The sequence below is a fragment of the Aedes aegypti genome, chromosome 3 (genome assembly GCF_002204515.2).
Source record: "Aedes aegypti strain LVP_AGWG chromosome 3, AaegL5.0 Primary Assembly, whole genome shotgun sequence".
Taxonomy (NCBI): Eukaryota; Metazoa; Arthropoda; class Insecta; order Diptera; family Culicidae; genus Aedes; species Aedes aegypti.
In genome coordinates this window covers 330,329,794-330,352,505 of record NC_035109.1, presented here as the reverse complement: position 1 = coordinate 330,352,505, position 22,712 = coordinate 330,329,794, and the positions used below count along the sequence as shown (strand labels likewise).

The 22,712-nt window shown below is 37.4% G+C and overlaps 1 protein-coding gene across 1 annotated transcript in view; it reads left to right on the top strand.

Annotated features, from left to right (window-relative positions):
* Positions 1 to 1,958: 1,958 nt before the first annotated feature.
* Positions 1,959 to 22,712, top strand: part of LOC5577772 (extensin) — a 59,730-nt gene continuing 38,976 nt past the window's right edge. Inside the window, exon 1 of the mRNA XM_021854226.1 lies at positions 1,959 to 2,380. Within this exon, the coding sequence (XP_021709918.1) occupies positions 2,278 to 2,380 (103 nt within the window). The 5' untranslated portion in view covers positions 1,959 to 2,277. The remainder of the gene's footprint in view (positions 2,381 to 22,712) is intronic.

Sequence of the window (22,712 nt, the reverse complement as noted above, 5' to 3'; positions counted from 1 at the left end):
TGATGGTCGGGTAGAAAGATGTAAATGTAGAGGCGGTAAATGTTCGCTCCAGTACTTTTCCCATCCCTGCTCACTACAATGTGTTGAGGAATATATGTTGGAACCAGTGCTGGGAATGGTAATAGTAGTAGGCTTGAATTTCGCGAAAATCACGTGGCTTTCCCAGTACAGTAGTTTAAAAACGTGAATCTCATCGAGTAGCCTATGTTGGGTGCATGAATTTTCTAAATCGTTAGTGTCATTGAAGGCTCTAAATGCGGGAAATGCAGCGGGAAATAGAACATTTTTCTACAGTAATTTAGGGTTGCCCTTAGCAACGGGTGTTTTGCAATTTTCAAGGCTCTTTGCCTACAGCAGCGATAGGCGTGAGTTTCACTAGCTTCGCTGACTGCGATTGGCTTTGTTTGGCTACTGTAGAATGAATTTCAGATTTTTTCCCAACCTTGGTTGGAACACCTATAAAAATTCCTTGGTAGTGTCTTGGAGGAATCCCAGGAGAAATTTAAATTATTTTCTTTTGAGGAATCTTTTGAGATTGTAAGTATTCTTAGAGTAATTGCTGTTATTAAAGGCATTCTGAAGTAATATCTGAACTTTAGATCTGAACAATAATATCTTAATCTTAATGAATATTTAATATCTGAATCGTTAGATTCTAAAGCAATTCGTGCAAAAAACTCTAAAAGAGTTCAAGGAGAAATCTGTGTATTTAATCCAGGAAAAATCCCAGAAGAATCTCTGGAAGGTTTCAAGAGGAAGTTAAATTCCTTGATGCATTTCTGTAAGAATCCATATAGGAAATCGAATTATTTTGTCAAACTTTTTTTTAGCGACAGCAAGTTTTAGCCTAGCTGCCTAATTATTCGTCGGCGTGAAAATGCGGCGTATGGCGCGCCGACGATACCTCACTCAGCGTTGGCGTGACGTAAAATGGATCGGCGGCGGCGGCGGCGCACAGGTCTAGTTTGGACCCGTGCCTTCGATTTTTCGTTGGACCCGTTAGCGAAAGCTAGCGGTGGTAATCCTATTTGGAGACTGATTTGGAAGATCACTTTTTCTCGTTTGCTCACTGAACATGGTTGCAACCACGAACAAAAGGAAGAGTGAACCTTTGAATTCACAACTTTCTTCCAAAAAAAAAAAGTGGGTTTTAAGATTGTCACTAAACGTGGCAAAAATGGAAGAAAGGACGTTTCTCCGGAATGCATACTTCTTCCAATGGCGAAATGGTTAATGTTGAATTGCATCGAAATGAGCAAAATTTGCCACACATCAAATTGAAGCAGCCTTTAGCCCAGGCTCTTTGATTCAAGTGAGGAAACAAAGAATGCCACTGATCATTAACAGTTGCGATTGGAGGATTTAGGCAGGAAATCTTGAACTCCATTAGGGGAATCAAGGTTTTCTCCCAAACCGCAAGGAAAGGAGACTGCCGAGTTTTGCCGAAACTCTTAAAGATCGCGGACTTTTCCTTAAACTTCTTGAAGAGAAGAAGCATTTTTTTTTTACTTGTGACGACAAAAATGATCTTTTGTTCAATCGATTTGAAAGGTCTCTCTAGTGACTATTAGTAACCTGAAGAGATCAAAAATGAAATAAATAATTTACTTGGATTTTCCCCAGTCCAAGTAATTGTTATGAAAGGGTTTTAAGAAATATTTGTTGATACTAGTCACGAAAATTGGACTTTTTTCAAAAATACCACGGGGCAACCAATAAACGTTCCCCCATACAAATTTGATTTTAACGTCCTTAGGAGCTATCAAGTTTTCGGACAAGTGTAATTTTGGAACATCCTAATGGTGAGCCTGAGCTGTGATCGAGAGTGATCTTGGAGAGCTCAACTCTCCGCTGGCTGAGAAGCTTGTCGCGATCTCCGCCTGTGGGAGCATTTTAGCAAAACACCTAAGATCTGCGCTGTGTTTATACGTTTTAAAACATGATTTCGACATTGCAACCTGCTCAGTTAGTATTTGCACGCCGTCGTCGTCGGAAGAAAAACGTGGTGGAAATCCGCCTTCGAGTTGTTGAAGAAGATATCTAGCTGGGATCTTTTGGGCAAGTGTTGGATCGAAAGGGCGATCACGACCCAGTGTATAGTGAGTGTGGTTCTGCCCACTTGATGCGATTAACATCAAGAATCCGTATTAGGCAACGAGTCGTGATCGTGGACACTTGAAGGCGCAAGTGGTGTCGTGAAAGTGTTGTTTTATCGGTGCAAAATCTTTGCACAAGTTGAGATTGGCGCTGAGGGAGAATTAAAAACTCACAACAACGATGAAGCGGCACCAATCCAGGCGAATTGCGTTCTTTGTGCTGCTGCTGGCGGTGACGACGATACCGGCATTAGTTCCTGCTCAACAGTATACCGGCGTCAAATGTAATTAGTTTTATATTCGTTTTGTGATTTGATTTAGTAATTCGGGGAAACATGCGAAACCGGGAATTTCCCAAGAATGTTCTTCGCGTTGGTTGGTTTGGACTTGGTGTGCAATTCTGAACAGTCGTGGGAACTGATCACTTGTCTGGAACTAATTAGTTCCATTTGTCGCCTGTCTGCGATGGGCCATTGTATTCGGTTTGCAGAGTGGGATATTCTAATCAACACACAGATGAATTTATTCATTTCAAGAGATCTCTGTACTTTGGGGTTTGGACATACCTCTGAGGGTAGGAAATGTTATTGTCAGTTGGAATCATTTGTGATCAAACTAGTTTGAATCCTGACGCGCTTTTAAGCATGTTAGATGAAGTGGTTAGTTTGAATTTGTCTTGCTTCCAGAAACCTTTTCACACCACATAAATCATATGATCAAATTTTTTAGGTTAATCAATCATGTCTTTAGGCATGCTGGATTCGAATTTTAGTACATGTTTCGTTGTGTACATGTAAACTTCAAAACGTCAAAATCTTATAACAGTATTTCACAATGTCATTGTTCTTCGTAATGAGCTGATCTTAATCTTTTTGGAGAGATTGCTCAGAATCTCATTTTGAAATTCTAGGTTAGCCTTCAAGATTCCGGACGTTGGTAAGATTTTGTAATGCGGAAATCATGCTTAAACGGTAGGAAAAATTTGCCGAAGTGAATATTAAGTAGCAGCAACAGGATACAATGATATAAATCCTCATATCGTCAATATTTGTGTCACACATAGATATTTGCATTTTGTATCGGTACATGATAACTATGTGTGAGATACATAATCAAGGTTCATTTTGTTTATATTTGATTTATGTGTCAGAACATGATTGTTAAAAAACGAGCCAAAGGTTCTATAGGATTAATTCATCAATTAAATGATTGATTTTATTCCAAATCAGAAGCAAATACATACATTACATTTAATTACAAGATGACGATAATTTATTTATTGGCTACATAACAGCATATAACGTAATTATGGTGGATACAAGTGCAGTGTGTCATGAGAGGTTTCCAGACCATCCAATATCAGGTAGATTCCAAACTGAAGGAAACACGTGGAAAAGCTGCCACTTCGCATGCTTTTCGATTCCAGATTGCCAAACTCCAGAATTCAATCTCCATCAGCTAAAATGAGAAATCAATTCATTAGTTTTGAGAATATTTAATTAGTATTTAACAGACTTACCAAGTTACATTTTAATCGACGATTTTCAACCTGGTTTGTGAATCGGTTGATCTGCATCTGTTGACCTTTGTTGATGTTCATTAGTGCATTCTCCATATCCGCGCTATGTGTGAAACAATATACATTTTTGCTGTTTGATTTCACACATATTTTTGATTCACAATGACAAGGTTCATTCAATCTCATTTAAATAAATTCAATGTGTGAGATTGATTCTAATATAATGTGTCGATACACATACATACAATTATTACAATTTTAGCAGTGTACATTTCTCTACTTTTGGTCAGTTGGATTATTGTCATTTCCAGCTTAACATAATTCCTTAAGGTGAAGATAAATCGAAGCCAAACTTCAAATTTTCAAGAGCACGGATCTGGAGAACCAAACATCCATTCATGCTGAAAATTTAATCGATTGGTCATTAGCTGGTGGTGACCAATCGATTAGATTTTCAGCTCAAACGGATGTTTGGTTCTCCAAATCCGTGCTCTTGAAAATTTGAACTTTGGCTTTGGAAGCTTTGAATGGTTGCGATGAGAGCACAGAGAAATAGTTTGATAAAAATAGCTAAACAAAAAAAAAGTGCTTATTCTATAAATCGGGTGAGGTTAATTTTCAAGCAGCATGAAACGTCCTAAACGCAAGGGGTTGATCAAAATGTGTAGAGAGTATGGCTCATCAAATTGAATAACAAAATATTGCAAACCGCATATTGATCTTTGATAGAATGGAGTATTGTTTCAATACTGCACATTCTGTATATCGTCAATGCTACTCTTGACGAAGTTGGGTGATAAAAGATAGAAAAGCAAATCGTCAAAAGGAGAGAATTGGAAGAGAACGAAAATGATTCTCTTCCAAAAGAATGAATAATTCGACGTTTTGTATTCCAACTTTTTTTTCTTCTGACATTTTGTCCCTAAATCTCTCGAAGATAATTGGGCTAAACGTAAAACTTTGTTTCCATACTATTAAGATTCGATCAAATGTCCTTTCGAAGAAATATCGGTTCGACCAAATGTCATATGCTTTCTATTGCAATTGTTCGTTTTCGTCCAAATTTCCTTTCGAGCAAACGTGCATTTGATTAAACGTACTTTTGACTAAACGTCATTTGACCTTATGTCATTCGACTAAATGCCATACACGGAGAAAACGGAAAACCAATATTTGAATATTTTTTAAACTTACTTTTGAGTTATTTTTCTCTCCCTATTTCATTCGCTCCTTTTATTGTTGTCAGAGAGTGAAGAGCAAAACAACCCAAAACCCGAACCTTTGTGTGCTATTTAAAATTTGAGTAGGTGGCATAGTACTGGAAGTTGAGTAATTTGATCTTCTGGTTGAGTGAAAAGCCAGTAGGTAGTTTTTCGCATGGCTGTAAATGAAAACAACTTCTACCCCATCAATTCAAAATTAGGTTAAGGCGAAGTAGGCCGTCATTGAAATGTGTATGCCTCGTTGATGATTGTTGCTAATTCATCTCACGATTTCGAATCAAAGAAAACCAGTTGGTTTTGCACTGACACAGCTGAAAAAGTATCAGCATACTTTATGCATGTTCGCGCGTACAGTGATAGTTTTTCAAGTCAATATGAACTATCAAGACTGAGTTTTATCACTTTGTAATGCAAGCTGAAAAGTCATCATTGTTGCCAAAACGAATGACCCCCGGAATTGAGTGGAATGAACTCACTTTTGAGTACTTCATTTTCTCCGTGTAGATTCATTTATGCAATAATCACGACGAGAGTGATTTGCATCGAAAACGACGTTGTATTACAATTTATGTTTTGTTGTGTCATATAACAAACAATTGGTAAGAATGAATGAATAATGCATTTTCAACAGTGAATATCTGGAAAACTTGATGTGCAATGATATTTATTGAAAATTACAAATGATTAAACATTTCGAAATAGAGCAAATAGTAATATTTTCATACTTGGGACAAAAAATGCTGCGCTCTGTAATTATTACGACATTTTAGAATAATTGCTAAATTCTGGACAAACATTAGAAAAGAGGACATCGAAATTGGCAAACAATGGCTTTGCAAGACGCTGTTGATCCAAATTCAACTCGATCACGCTCACCATTACCACTATCAGAAAGAGCTAACATTAATAATGTTAGTTTGCGTATGCGGGCTAAAAAAGCTCAACAGCACCGTTTCTAGAAAAAAAAGTCTCAAAACCTCTTGGGCCCTTTTCAAATGTTTGTCCAGAATGGAAAAATAAAACAAAATGTTTACAGTACATCAATATGTATTTTATTGCAGGTGCATTCCGTTGATAAAAAAAACCCTTTTTAATGGAATAAATGAAAAAGATTGCATAGCTGGTGACATTGCTTGCCGTTTAGTGGTGGTGGAAGTTCAAAAACAAAAACATAACAGTGAAAGACAAAGGCAAAGTTGGTAGCAAGTGGCTATTCATGACATTTCCCTTTGTCAAAATGCTGTGAGATCGCAGGGTTGCCCTTTGCCACTCTCAAAGTGTGCTGTTCAATTTGGTGTGAACAGCGCAATATCTTACAAATGACAATTGGGTCCTAAAATTTTTAATGGAATCTTGCGGATTTAATAGAATCTTGCGAAATTTAATTTAATGGAATCTTGCGTGGTATTGATACCACGAAAGAACATGTTACTGCAACTAGTTTAGCAATTTTTCCCGCTCAAATAGTGGCTATAGCATGTTTAAACTTCAATTTGAAAATGGGGTCCATAACTTTTTTGTCCATGATTTCTCCATCTTGACTAGACTGGCCCAGCTCAGTATGGGAGAAAACTAAAGTTGTGTAATTCCACGGGGCACCCCCCTGGATTATTCTTTAGGGTTGAAGGAAGATTTCCTGAAAATTTCAGCTCATTTGGTCGTTCCATGAGCTGGCGCAATTGAATTGAAGTGAATATGGGATTTTCAGCTCAAACACATGGGAAACGGCACATCATCTCCTGTTTGGGTCAGAAAAATTGTTGATCGCGTTCAATTGAACCCAGAATGTCAAAAACACTACTTGATACCATAGCGAACAATATTGTAGAAAGTTATATGATAATTAAAATAGAGAAAGTTGGTGTTTTAACTATCTGAAGTAGAATTGCAATATTGCATAGTATTTCTTCAACTTAGCTGGGTGGTAGCCACTAAGCGCATCATAGCCACCTATGACGCTGAGCGAGCTGCGGTGCAAGGTACATGCATATATGTGATTGTACGGAAGTGCTGATCTAAGCCTAACTTTCAACAACTGAAAGGTTTATGAATATTAGCTTCAATCCAGATACAACCTTCTGCAACTATGTTCATTAGGGTATCAACTAGTGAATTTGTCATTCTGGGCTCAATTGAACGCGATTAACTAGTATACGGAACGAAACAGTGACACAGGGTCAATTTTCAATATATTTGAAACGAATATTCCATACAAACTTCGAATTGAATGCGCCAGCTGGGGGAGCAACCAAATGAGTTGAAATTTTGAGAGAGCTTTTTTCTTACCCTAAGGCACATATCTAGGGGGTGCCCGTTGAGTTTTACAACTTTTTTATTTAAGGGCCAGTCTAATCTTGACCCACTGTGCAGAAGACTCCATTTTTTAAATGAACCTTGACACTTGAGATTATGTTTGACGTTCGCTTAGTCGACAAAAACACCACAGGGGTTTTAGTTTTATCACTGGGGTTGTTCCTATCTGACATTTCGGAAGGGACATGGAAAACAAAATACACCCAAAATTTGATGTTAAGCCAATGGATGTGACAAAATCTAAAAAAAACATAAAAAATGATTTTTGGACTCAAACCAACGGAAAACATTAGAAAATTGAGTAAACATTTGTTATTAACCTAAACTTGAGCGTTTGGCACTAAAACTGGGACATGGCTTTAGGACCCTATTAGCATGATGGGCCCATTCACAAATTTCATAACGCTAGAGGGGGTGGGTGGGTGTCCCAGCGATGTTACGGCCCATACAAAAGCTGAATAACATTCATACAAAAAGCGTTACTTGGGGATGGGTGGGTGCCCAAAATGGCCAATTTCAGCGCAAAAAATGAGACGATTTCAAGGTTTTTCTAATGAGTTGCAATTGAACACAAAATTAACAACATCTCCGTACGATTTGAGTGAGAGTGCATCGAAATGAGATTTTGTCTGGTACTCTTCTTCTCTTGCTTCTATGCAACTTTAAAAGAACTGTTGAGTGACCCGTCTGAAAATAGATCTCGCGGAGCTGTGATCGCAATTTTTTTGATGAAATTATCTTTCGTTGTGTACTGCGTCACATCTTCCTCGTCAGTGCCAATGTCCTTCCATCCTTCTATTTCTTGAAAAATGTGTCAAAGCTGAATATATCGGTTGAGTAAAGGTTTAGGTAAACGGTTCGAACCACACTCTATTAGAAGATTACAGATTTTAACGGCATGTTACATTCTATAAGTTAACGCCAAAGAATTCAATTCAAGTTTTTTTCAATGCTTTTCCCGTGGGAACCATACTGAGATTCGTTCATACATTTTTCCTTGTTTCCCTCAAAATACTTATTCAGGGACTCTTCTGAAAAATACTTATTTTATATTTCTCTAGGATTCTTATTGAAATTATTTACGAAATTATCACAAAAAAATCATACATGCATTTCATTATAATTATTTTATAGGAATTGACCAGAAAATTTTCCTAAAAACTGATGTATATAAATTTATATTATCTAGAAAAAATATTGGTAGTATAGCTTGTAAAATTCTGCAGGCAATCTTCTAAAAAACGCTGAAGATGCTTGGATGTGTTGCTTGTGTAGGTTCTGAAAGAATTCCGGTAGTAACAATTACAAGAGTTAGTGAAAGAATGAAATGTGGAAATTTTGTAGGAAATCTTTAATATTTCATTGAAGCGATTTCTGAACAATTCTTGGCAGTATTACCAAACCAAATCTTGGAAAAACATTGAGTGTAGTTTTTGAAAGCTCTCAAAAGAATTTTGGAAAGAATTTTTTGGTGAATTTATGGAGCAATGAAGTTTGTAGAAGAAGCTCAGGAGAAAATTCTGGCGTTATCTTTAAAGGGTTTATATTGATGTCAACTGTAGTTTTGCTCGCAAAATGTTTGACAGAAATCTGGATAGATACCTGGCGAACTTTTAATTGATTCTTTGCGAGACTTGTGGTGGATTAGCATCGAAATTTGTGTTCAGACAGACTGGACCAATTTTTTTTTATTGTTTCAGAAAAGCATGCCCCATAAATTCAAAAATTTGAAATATTTTTATTATATGCTAAAACAATGCTGCTTATATGTTTGGTGATACCGTTTTATCTCAAACTCCGAACAGACTTATATTCCGAACACTCGGTTTTTGTATGGCGATTTGGCTGAAATGTTTCGCTGAAATATACCATCAAATAACCAGGAAATGGCAGTCAATTGCAATTCAATTTTAACATCTCCCAATCTATTTTATACCTCGGAAGTAGTGATGATTTTCTAGCTCGAGGGCAGTAGAACTTTATCGTAAATTCATAATTATTCATTTGAATACGATTTATTCGTACTTTTCGGTTTTTAAATCAAGGTATTCGGAATATGAAAAAGAATGAACATAGTATTCGGCATTTGAATCAAAATGATGTTCCATACTTTTACGTAAAAAACAATACTAAGCAAACTTAAATTAACAATTTTATCAGCAAGCCCATCAACTACCAGTCAAACTTTGCGAACAAAATTGAAATTTTCACAAATATCGTTTAAATTATGCCTAACAGATGCATTTAAAGTCACTTTTGGTCTTAAGTGTTCGGAATATGAGTCAGAACGGTACATCTGTTTCAAAATAGCATTGGAAAAATCAGAATTGATAGAGTCGTTAAAGTATCTTTAGAACGCCAAAATATCATCTAATCCGGTCTGTCTGAATACCAACCATGTGTACTGCGTACATGCGTAGGATCCGACTGATTTTGAACTGTTTATGCAGTCGACTCTCCACATCTCGATATCGCTCCCAATGTCGATGATACTTTCGGTCCCTTCATTCTGCAAACATTTTCACTCTGCACATCTCGATATCCTCCTTATCTCGATATCTCCCTATATCGATGAGATTATTATTCCCGATTTTCTCTCCGTATGTCGATATGTCTATTACCAAAGGTTACTAGACTAGATCTTAGTGACAATCTAGTATTCATTGAAAATTGTTCTTCGTCTCGATCTCTCCCTATCTCGATGCTCCTTCGATATCGAGATGTGGAGAGTCGACTGTAATACTAAAAGTCTCGACATAGGGTCTTATGATAACGTCTGCGGCTACAAAGCAAGGACAAGCTGATAGTGTCTGATTCGATTACCAATCGGTCCATAATCTTTTCGTAATGGAAATTTGCTTGACTTCCATGGGCATAGAATATCTTCTGTTTGTCACGATGTACGAATGCGAAAACGGCAGCTTTTGCAAAGAAAGCTCTCAATTAACATCTGTAGAAGTACATACTGGACAAATAGCTGAGAGGCAGACTCTGCCCCAAAGGGAACGTAATGCCAATAAGAAGAAAAACGCAAACAGAACCATCGAATAAGTTGTTCATCTGCTTCATCAATTTTATTCGTCTCTCGATCCCCCCATCCAAACGTTGCGAAGAGGGTCCAAAAACGGTATTGCCGTAGGCCGCCATCATCAAGGACAACTCGATGATCACTACCTACTTCTCGTCAGAACACGAAATCGACGACTTCTTCAACAGGATGGGACGCAGGTAGTCAGCTGCTGCTCTTTACACCTATTTGGGTTTCTCTCCTAGTTGTCGATGAAGTCACCCACCTTCGATGGTGATGACGATGAGTGCGGATGTTTTGAAGCAGAGAGTTGCAGCGAAACCGTTGATCGGAATGCGATTAAGGTGCGATGTATCGAAATGAATATCGTCAGGGTCCTCGGAATTCTTGCGTTGGGGGATGAAGTGAGCCTGCTTGGTAGATGAAGGTTGTCGACATGTATGAGATAATAATCGCTTTCGAATGCGCAGGGGTTCTCTTCCGCGCCGAAGGATGGCCGGTCCAGCTCATCAAGGATTTTTTTTTGTTCTGGGCGACGATTATAAATCAATTTGTAGTTTACAGCTTGTTTGTTGGTTTGCATTCTGAAGGTATAATTTTGTCAGCTGGCAGTGGACGCTACCGTGTGTGGAGTGAATGAACGGTGACTAAGGAAAATCTGCATTTTAGCATTATTAACGAGCGTATCGTTCGTGTCGTGCAAGTTTGTTTCGTGAACCTAAATTTTTGATATTTGGCCATGGATCAACCTATTTCCTCAACGAGATGTCGGCAGATTTCTGTTTAGTTTTTATTAGTTCATGCATAAACATTTCTGCATTTTATGCCTGAAGATCTTAATTCGATTTTTTTTGGGTCGCAGTAGTGAGCATACAAATCATCTTCAGATCTTTATCACAAGACCATTGTTGTCTTTGATATATGCCTTTAGCCAAAGGTTGAACTGTTAGCGATATATTTTGGGTATGTTGCTGACCCTAGAATATTATAACATAAGATAAAGTTATTCCTTATTTCCTAATTGTGTTATCTGACGTTACGTTCCAACTTGGACAGATTCTGCATTTCAACTCAATGTTCTTATGAGCACTTCCACAGTTATTAACTGAGAGCTTTCTTTGCCAAAGTTGCCATTTTCGCATTCGTATATCGTGTGACAGGTACGATTATACTCTATGCCCAGGGAAGTCAAGGAAATTTTCATTACGAAAAGATCCTGGACCGACCGGGATTCGAACCCAGACACCCTCAGCATGGCTTTGCTTTGTAGCCGCGGACTCTAACCAACCGGATATCACTAATGCGTACGCGCATCATCTTGAGGCAGCGTTGCTATATGAGGGCAAGCTCGATAGGGCCCCTCTTGAGGACTGCTGGAGGACAGTCAAAGCAGCCATTAACGACGCTGCCGAAAGTATTGTCGGATATGTGGAACGGAGATCAAGAAATGATTGGTATGACGAGGAGTGCCAGGAGGATTTGAAGGAGAATAGTGCAGAGCGGGCTGCAATTATGCAGCATGGTACGTGACAAAACGTGGAGCAATACAGACTGAAGCGAAAACAGCAAACCCGCCTATTCCGGGACAAAAGCACCGCATGGAAGAGGGGCAATGCCAAGAGATGGAGTTTCTGTACCGTTCTCAAGAAACGCGGAAGTTCTATCAAAAGCTCAACACATCTCGCAAAGGCTTCGTGCCGCGAGCTGATATGTACCGGGATATGAATTGAAGCAACTTGAAGGATGGACGCAAGGTGATTTAAAAGTGGAATTAGCTCTACGATGAACACCTAAATGGCGCAGAGAGCACAGGTCAAGACAGCGAAGGCGATGGCTACGTCAGCTGGGCAGGGCATGCTGCAAGAATGCCGGACGATATTGAAAATAAAATGCATTTTGATGTGTTGCATGAAGGTAGCCCATTTTTATTAAAAAAAAAAAAACAAACCGTAAATAGTAACGCCCCTCAAATTTGTTTGTTTAAAATCCAGAAGCTGGGACACAGAAGCTTCTGGGAAAATCTGAACGGTATCTGTCAACTCTGAGAAAAGAGTTTGAAATTTGAATGGACAAAATCGATTTAAATGGGGAAACGATGGGAATCACATTTTCGATCATAGTTGATGAATTCTAAAGAATTATTGATCTAAAGATTTTCCAATATGTATGGAAGAGACTACAACACACTTCGTTATGAAAAATAAAAGTCATATATAGGGTAATTTTACCTGTGGCCTAATGGAATTGAGTCGGAAATGTACCAAGCAAACACCTTTATATCGAAAAGATGCTATTTGATTTGTGGCACGATGAAATATTGATCATCCTTATATATGATCACATTCACATTCTCTGGGGGACCTGAAATCGGTTCTTGGTTATCACTGGTTGTCACCTGAGAGTTGTCACAAATTGGCTCTATGGTCAAAATGGTGATGATGATACTTTTCCAACGTGATAACGTTCTTCGGGTCATCTGGAGCCGGTTCCAAGTTACTCCCGATTACCGCTACTGAAGTTTTTTTATATTTTTTTTTATTTTATTTTTTTTTTAATTTAAGGCACTCTGTGCTCGTGGTCACTACTGTGCCGGACTCAGTTGATCTGTAGCTTTTTTACCGATACAGATCTATTTTCAACTTATCTATGTTTACATTTACTTTCACTCTCTCCTACACTTTTACTCTCACACCGAGCAGGTATGAGAGAGCTCTGCTGTTAGTGAGGCTAGCTGCCTGCGAAGAGGGTCAGTTTGTCTCAGTCACCGTCTGATACTGCCGGAGGATGGATGTGCTCCCCAAAGCACGGTTCTCCGTGAGGCATCTTCTGGTGGTTGGACGGTTTTTTTTTGTGGAGGGGCTGGGAATCGAACCCATGACCTTCCGCTTATGAAGCGAATGCAACTGAAGTTTTAGAGTCAAAAATTTGTCCACCAATAATCTTAACCTTTACAGTACTGTCCACCAATAATCTTAACCTTTACGCCGATCGATTTTGATGAGAATTTTGGAAGTACCGTCGTTGGGGGTGACAATGGGTCGAAAAGAAATATGTGCGATTTATTTTTTGAATAACTATCGCAATTTAACTCCAATAAACTTCAAATTTGGTGTGTATGTACTTTGATGGTACATTAACAACTGTTCAAAAAATTAAAGACAAATATTTATTCACAGCGGCACCACAAGTGAATGAAAAATGACTCAGTCTCACCCCATAGAGGGGGTGACATTGGGTTACGGTAATTGAAATAACTTGTTTTTGTGAATATTATTTTAAAACCATTCACAACTGAAAAATATTGACAAAAAACGATGCAAACAAGACAAAAATATATCTAAGATGTTTCACAAGTATGATAAACCCACTTAAAAGAAAGATTATACTGAAAATTGAAGAGCTATGAGAAAAAATATGTAAACCCAACATTTATCGTCAAGTTTACATAAATTTTCTTGGTTTTTTCCCTCAAATTGTCTTCAAAGTCTCATCCCCATTGCTATAAAGCCCATTCAGCTTCCCCAAAGGTTTACTAAAACAGTCATTATTTTAAACCTTCGCAAATAGTTAAATTTTGGTGCGACATTTCACGATCAATAAATTTCAGGCAGAAGTTGACGTCATAATCCCAGTATTTCAGCGATCCAACTCATTTGCACTTCCGTGAGATGTTTCTATAATATGAAAACACTGATAAATAATCAAATTTAGAAAAAAAAAACCCTTTTGATAAAAATTTACGATGTTGCTGCGCACGAAACACAGTTGCTGGTTTGAGAAGTTGTCAAAATTCGTTGTATTGTTATTCAATGCACGGAATACTCGAGTAGACTTGTTTGATGTTTCAGAGATGCTGTATTGAGAAAGAATAAACACATCTTAATGAAAAAAGAGAACACCCGGCACCGTAATATGTCAAAAAAAGGGCCTGGAATTTCATTTACTATCGTTCTTGCTTGACCCAATCTCACCCCCATTTTCAATGTTTTAGACATCGTACCGAAAAAAAAATATTTTTTTGTGGGAAAATCAGATTCCGGAAAATACCTGTGATGTGTAATGAAAAGACTTTCAACATTCTACTAATACAACGATAGAGGCTAGATTACATGTGTGATACTTTGTACAGGAGAAATATAATGTTGTAAATTTTATCTAGTTTCAACATATAAGTTTATTGATGTAGTAAACAAAAACTACTATTCCTAAAAATGTATATTGTTTTGAATTATGTGCAATAATATGTTCCCCAACATATGAATTATTTTTTTTAGTAATATCAGCGTTATTAGCTGAAATATTTCACAAAACATATTTTTCCGTTTTGACCCAATCTCACCCCCTAGACCCATTGTCACCCCCATCGACGGTAATCACAAATGTTTATGGAAGTAATCGCAAATGGTTATGGTTCTGGATTTGGGTCAGATTTTTGGGGTATCAAGGGTGTATACAAATGAAAATTATGGAGAACATTCAAGAAATTTCTATAACAAATTCCAAAAAACAATGAAACATTGATTTGTTTTGATATCACATCACATCACACAGCTTGGAAACTATTGTTGTCATTTAGGGAACATAGTCACCGGATATCAGGTTCCGGTAGATACCTTCTTCTTTTTATTCTTCTTGGCATTAACGTCCTCACTGGGAGAGAGCCTGCTTCTCAGCTTAGTGTTCTCATGAGCACTTCCACAGTTATTAACTGAGAGCTTTCTTTGCCAAAGTTACCATTTTCGCATTCGTATATCGTGTGGCAGGTACGATTATACTCTATGCCCAGGGAAGTCAAGGAAATTTCCTTTACGAAAAGATCCTGGACTGACCGGAAATCGAACCCAGACACCTTCAGCATGGCTTTGCTTTGTAGCTGTGGACTCTAACCACTCGGCTAAGGAAGCTTCTCCGGTAGATATCTTGAAATTCATGATTGTTTACCCAGAAGTAATTAAATACCGTGTCATGCATTATAAAATGATATTAACTATTTTTGGACATTCGGTGGCAGGTTCCATTAAAACTCCAAAAGACTGATTTTGGAACTTTATCTGCTGTTGTCGTAAAATGGTTTAAATTTTACGATTTTCACATTAAAGTGAATTGCTATAATCTCCTATACTTCCTATTATTGCTGGCATTACTTACCATAGGACCAGAGCCTGTTTCTCGAATCGTTATTTCACAAGCAATTGCACATTATTTACCTGAGAACTTTCTTAAAAAAAAATCGATCATTCTTTGCATTTATATGCAATAGTCTCCGAATTGAAACAGGTGATACTGCCAAAAAGATCAAATTACAATGAATCACCATTTCTGTGACATGATTTTTTTTGTCTCCCCATAATTTTTAGACATTGGTACCTTAGTTTAAAAGCATTATCGAATTTTAAATGCATACATCAAAAATATAACGCATTTGTGATTTTTCTTGAAAATTTCATCAAAATCGATCTAACGATGGTGAAGATACAGAATTTTGAAACATAGATGTTGACACCCAGTACTGTAAAAAATTATATCGAGAATGATGCGCTCTTTTTGAACTTATATCGATTTATCCGGGACGATCAGGAAAACTCCATGGCCATGATTCCGGAATGCCTTAACCGATATGAACCAATTCCATTCGCATACGATTCGTGCTGAAATCATTAAAAAAGGTTGAGGGTAAGTGATTTGATTTGAGTCACATAATATTGCGCACATCCACAAAGCTTTTTTTAGGGAAGGTTCATCACAATTTGATACATTGAAACCGAATTACGATATCAACCTATTCAACATCAAAATAATCAATATCGGATAAGCACGTGCACATTAATTCAAACAACAGTGAAAGTGCGTCCTCGCTATCTTCATATAAGTCATTAGCAAATAACAACCGCACTCGTAGAAAATGTCACGTCCCATTTCTCAACGCAAACCGCGATGGCGGTGTGGTGACCATAAATTGCAATCGCTTCAAACTGAGTACTTCAGCCAGCGCCAGCAATGACCTCTGACTGGTTACCTATCAACGGGGCTCTTTCCAGTTATTCATATGCGTAAAGATCACCAACCTCAAAGGCAGCATCGTCGTGCGCGTTAACTCGACAGCTTTGACGCACTGAAGGTCAATTCAGAGAGCTTTTATTCATAAATTTGCATTCTCAGGGCGCATACAGTATCGCTTGAAGTTCAACAATTGACGTTTGTAAAGGGGGTGTCACCCCCCTCCCGCTGGTGACCCTGGTTAAAGGTGGGAATAGTTAAACGGATTGAGTTGACATTTTTGCACACACCATTCTTTCTTGTGGAAGGCCTTTGCTTCAGTAGAAAGTAATTAACGTTGTCAACCTACGTCGCGGTCTGAAGCGGTGGTGGAGGACAGCTCAGTCACCAAGCGAACCGACTACGCATGATTATGTTGTTTCTTGTTAAGGCACCCCCATTGACCACCCAAATGGTTGCAAGAAACATGCATTCGCAAGCAAGATCGAGCAAACGATTGCTGATCGCGTTGATTATATCGGCTGCGGCTGTGCGAAAGAGCGCGAAAGTTGATGATCTTGACCGATACTGCTCTTGGTATTAAACCGAAACAGGTTGCAAGTGGAAAGAACTCCGATCAAACGGGGGATGAAAGTCCATTTATGCTATTTTTTGAAGGGGGATTAATTACTCGGAAATCTATTATTGGATTGATTTATTTTAAAACAACAAGACTTAGAAATCTAGCAACAACTAAACAGCTATAACAATTGACTCATCACAATGCTCATTCCTTAGTTGTACTCTTCGGATTCCGGCAGCATCCCATATCGGTAGGGTTCATTGCCGCTGGCTGCCTGTTCAACGGCATCGACCAAGATGGGCTTCTCATTGACAACACAGTTGCCCTTCTTCTTCAGCACTTTGACGATCCGCTTCTGGGGTTTGCAGTGCAGCTCAACTCGTTCTTCCAGGACGTATCCGCAGTGGCACTCTTCTTCGTTGGCTGGTTTGACCATTGGGGGCTTCTTGCTTGGTGGGTTGTACTCGTAACCAACGGCATGTACATATCCGACGATCAAAGCCAGAACAGCCAGAAGCAGTTGAAAGTCAACGGTGAATTTCATGTTTTTTGTTTTTGGTTTAAAAATTAGGTTGTAACTGGTTTAATGGTTGAAAGCAGTGGAAGTTGAATGATGTCCTCTGTTGGCCAGTTGGGGTCTTTTATACTAATTAAATGGTTCCAAGCAGCAAAACACTATCGGCTAATAATATTCAGTGCGAGCCATTGATAAACACGTGCTACAAGTAGAATAAACCACTAAGTAGAGTGGCCAGTAAATGGGAACGTGTGTTGATAGAGGGTAGGCACCGAACTTTTTCGGCAAAAGATATTGCTCGAACAAAAACCGCTTTGATGTTTTGCGCTGCTTTTTGTGTGGTAGTTGACGGTCATTCACTTGCTAAGATAGAACATTGTTTTTAATTGTGTTGTGTGAATTGGAATCTTGCTGATGATGTAAGATGGAGTAAGACTTTTGGAATTTTTTTTCTTGGTATAAACGGCGAACAAAATTCCAATCAGTTTTTTCCAAGATAAAAAACCTATAGGTGCATAGTTTTATTCAGTTAAACAGACTAAGAGACTTTCGAAACATTTGGCTGCCGATGTAAACATATCTGTCCCCTTAGACATTTCAAAAGTTTTGAAACTTAAAGCGTGAGGATCATTTATTTTTTGGGATAAGGAATAAAACACCCTATTGTGAAGACCCTGATTTGTTTTACTTATTAGTGGAATAGACGCATGTGCGACCCAATACAGTACTAAACTAATCGGATTACAAAGTAAAAAAAAGAAATTTAATTATATTAATGGAAATATCAAGCTGCTGAAACGTATTCGGTCCTAAAATCATCACAATGGAAGCAAAACACGTATTTGACTTCCAGATTACATTTTCTGGATTTACAACATGGGAGCAATTTACTAATTGCTGCTCTTAAAGATCATTCTCATTATTGAAACACTTGAAAGGATATTTAAGGCAGAACTTAAGTGAAGATCAATTGAAGGGTATCACGCTAATATACTGTAATCTCGTTAACAGGGCTGGTAGCGAGTCACATTTTAGTGACTTGCTCACTTTTTCGACCTGGTCTTAAAAGAATCACTGCTTGCAACAAAAGGTCACTAAATTAACTTTTTTTTTCGAAAAATACAAAAGTCTCTATTTTAGTCTAGTCTCTCTAAATTCAGTATTTTTGTGATCTAATGAAATTTAATGCTGAGTCAGCTTTTAAAACACATTCAGCAAGACATAGATATTTGCTATTATAAAGGCAAACAAAGTGTGATTTGGGAACCAAAGTGTCAAGAAAGATAGGGATTCCTGGCTAACTTTCTGGAAGAAAGCAGGTGAATATTTTGTAGACATTTCCAACGTTTTGGAATAGATTTCCGGCATAACTTAGGAAGCAAACTTGAGCTGAATTTTCTGACCGAAATATTTGAATGAATTTTGGCGAAACTGAATATCTGACAGACCTGCTGAATAAAATCAGCCATTCCATGAAAAACCGATTTAGTGGATCACCGAATTCCGTCAAAATGCTATTTTGTTCCTTATCCGAAATAAGGATACACGTGTTTTTGGATTTTTTTGATTAGGGTGACCATTTCCGAAATAGGGCGAACAGAAAAATTGCGACTTTGTAAAATTTTTGTTTAAAAAATAATCATAACTTTTGAATTGCTTGACCGATTTTCAGTTTTCTGGGCGAAATGAAAACTAAAGGTTTTGACTTTTCAAGAAAAATATAAAATTTAACATAAATTGTTTTTAATATGAAAAATATAAGAAATTTTAGTTTTTTCGTGTTTTGAAGGCCTCGGGACCAAAGAGGCTATTGCTGTTCTAATTTTTTATCGAAAGTTCAGAAAATTTAACGTTCACTGTCAAATTTTCAACGATTTACTTTTTCAGTTTTGGAGATATAATTTTTTGAAAATAATAAATCAGTAATTTTTTATCGGCACACACTGTAGGTCACTTTCAAGAAAAAAAAATAAGAACAGCAATAGCTCCTTTGTGAAATTTTATATATTTTTTCTTGAAATGTCGAAAGAAAATTGAAAATCGGTCAAGTGGTTCAAAAGTAATGATTAAAAAAATTAATTGCGAAGTCGCTATTTTTCTGGTCCCCCTATTTTGGAAATGGTCACCCTAATTAAAAAAAATCCAAAAAAACGTGTATCCTTATTTCGGATAAGGAACAAAATAGCAAATTTTCACGGAATTCGATGACCCACTAGATCTGTTTTTCATGGTATGGCTGAATTACTAGTCAACTTTCTGCAGTTATCTGCGGCTATAAACTTGCCTTTTGAAAGTTAAGCCAGAGACGGTTAGGCATTACAACAAAAAACTTCAAAGTGTTTATCATAAACTCGCCCAGGACTTAAAAAGCGAGTACTAATTTTGCTCAAGAATTACATTGGAAAATCTACAAATAAGCTATACATTTTTCTATTGATTAACCATTGATACTGTTTTTTCTACGACTTTGGTCAACAAATTCTATACAAAAAAAAAACCGTTTCTGTAATGCATGCTTGAACATTGTTAGATGATAAGCATCAATCAATAGTGATATCAGTTACAATTTCCTTACGCCAAATTACCTCTTCTTTAAAATCTTCACTGAATTGTGGCCAGTAAGTTCCTCATAAACAGGAATATCGCAAAAAAAAATCTATCACGAGTTTGTTCTCCAGAGTTCATATATTTGATAAACTACTAGATTTCTTCCGACTTAAATGTGAAATTCTAAATAGTAACCTACACCAAACTTTAACCCATATCCGCCCAGCGCCCTATAAATAGGACAGTACTTGTAGTGCAAATATCTTGAAAATAAAGAGGTTTACGAGAAAATTGTCTTCTACAAAGTTGATCACAGGACTGCTGACTTCCACTTGGTAACTGTTTGAATTCAGAATTAACTCACCAGGTGGCGCACAGATGCCAACAAATGTTGCATATATAAGCAACATATGAAACAACAGTCCAGCGATGAGATACAAAATTGGTGTCTTCGACAAAGTTGAACAACAAAATAATACCTATTTGCATAGAACCTTATAAATTCGGAAAACACTCCCAAGATGGCGCTAGTGAGTAAAAACTTTATTTGCTAAGATATTCCAATTATGAGATACAAAAATGGTGTCTCCGACAAAGTTGAAAAACTCAATAATATCTATTCACATAGAACTTTATAAATTCGGAAAACTCTCCCAAGATGGCGCTAGTGAGCCAAAACTTTATTTGCTTATATCTTAGTCCAACGATGAGATACAAAATTGGTGTCTTCGACAAAGTTGAACATCTAAATAATACCTATTCGCATGGAACCTTATAAATTCGGAAAACGCCCCCCCGCTAGTGAGTCAAAACTTTATTTGCTTATATCTTAGACCAGCGATGGGATTCAAAATTGGTGTCTTCGACAAAGTTGAACAACAAAATAATACCTATTTGCATAAAACCTTATAAATTCGGAAAACACTCCCAAGATGGCGCTAGTGAGCCAAAAAATTATTTGCTTATGTCTTAGTCCAGTTATGAGATACAAAAATGGTGTCTTCGACAAAGTTGAACAACTATATATTACCTATTTGCATAGAAAGATATGAATTCTGAAAACACTCCCAAAATGGCGCTAGTGACCCAAAACTTTATTTGCTTATATCTTAGTCCAGTTATGAGAAAAAAAAAATGGTGTGTTCGATAAAGTTGATCAACTAAATGAGACCTATTTGATTAAAACCTTATTAGTTCGGAAAACACTCAAAAGATTGCGCTAGTGGTCGAACATTTTGATTGTTCATATCTCAGTTCAGTGATGAGATACAACATTGGTGTCTTCGACAAATGTGTTCAACTGAATGAGATCTATTTACCCGAAAACTTATTAGTTTGGAAAACATTCACTAGATGGCGCTAGTGGGCAAAGGTTTTATTTTGCTTATATCTCAGTCAAGTTATTAGATACAAAAATTGTATCTTGGACAATGTTGAACAACTAAATGAATCCTATTCGCCTAGAACCTTATTAGTTCGGAAAATACTCACAAGGTGGCGCTAGCGGTCAAATTATTTTTATATCTCATTCCAGCGATGAGATTCGATGGGGATGGAATCTATTCGCCCAGAAACATAGTAGTTTGAAAAAACTCTCCCAAGGTGGCGCTAGTAGGCAAACATTTTTTTTGCTTATATCTCAATCCAGTGATTGGATACAAAGACAAAGTTGAAGAACTAAATGAGACCTATTCGCCTGGAAACTTATTACTTCGGAAATCACCTAAATGGCACTACTGGGCACAAATTTTATTCGCTTATATATCCGACTACTGATTAAATCCATAGAAAGCTATGCGCCTAAATCCTTCTTAATTCGGAAGTCATTCTCATGATGGCGCTAGTCGGCAAATATTTTATTCGCCTATATTGAAGTCCAGTGATGAAAAATTTGGTATCTTCGAAAACGATGATCAACAAACGGAGATATTTTCGCAAAAGAAAACTTATTAGCTAGGAATAGCTTTTATGTGCGAAACATCAAGGAAACAACCAATAAGAAATTGGTCTGTCTAGATCAAAACAATTGATACTTACTATCGCGTCGAGCAACAATCGCTTATTTCGGATGCAATGCTCCTAACATTTTTAGATGAACCTTGACACCATTTATTAAAGGCTAAAAGAAGAAAACACATGTTTTCTAGCCGTCGAATGAAAAAGATGATCTTTTGAAGGGAGTGAAGAACGAAAAAACCGACAAAATGACTTATCCATCCATGAACTGAACTCCAAGGGTGAAGGGCGGCTGTCAAATGAGAGTAAAATTGAATAACCGCCAACCTAAGTCCAGAACCAGTATTATAGCTTAACGTGGAAAAGTAAAAATAATTATTCGCAAGATTACAGGAAATAAATGCGATTGAAAGATATTGTTTGCAAGCAGTTATTTACTACGCGCTACTGCAGTGCATTGTTGCCATAAATTTCTACTAAATTCCTGAAATGAATGTTCGAGAAAATTGATTACGCCTTCACCATTGTTTGGTCGTATTTTTGTATGGTTGTTCGCTTTTTAGAACTAGTGTCACGTTGAGGTGACATTACAGAGCCTCTCTTGCAGAACTCACTCGGTCCAAGAATTGTGATATTCGAGCGGGCACGCTTCCGTATGCTCCCCAGTTATTCTGGCCCGCTCTAGTGTCAAAAATCTTGGACCGCGTGGATTCGGTTCTATCGGTGGATAAGACCATATGCATCAGTGATGCAGTAACTTCAACGTTATGAACGAATAATGTTGGCTTCAAATATTCACGTCTGTAAAGCATGTAATATTTGGAGTACAATATTTGACTGTCAATGGACTGAAGGTCTGACTTTTGATTAGCACTAACGAAATTCTGATATTGCCAAATATATATTTCGATAGCTGTCAGATCCGAGCCACATTGTATACTAATAACTTGACCC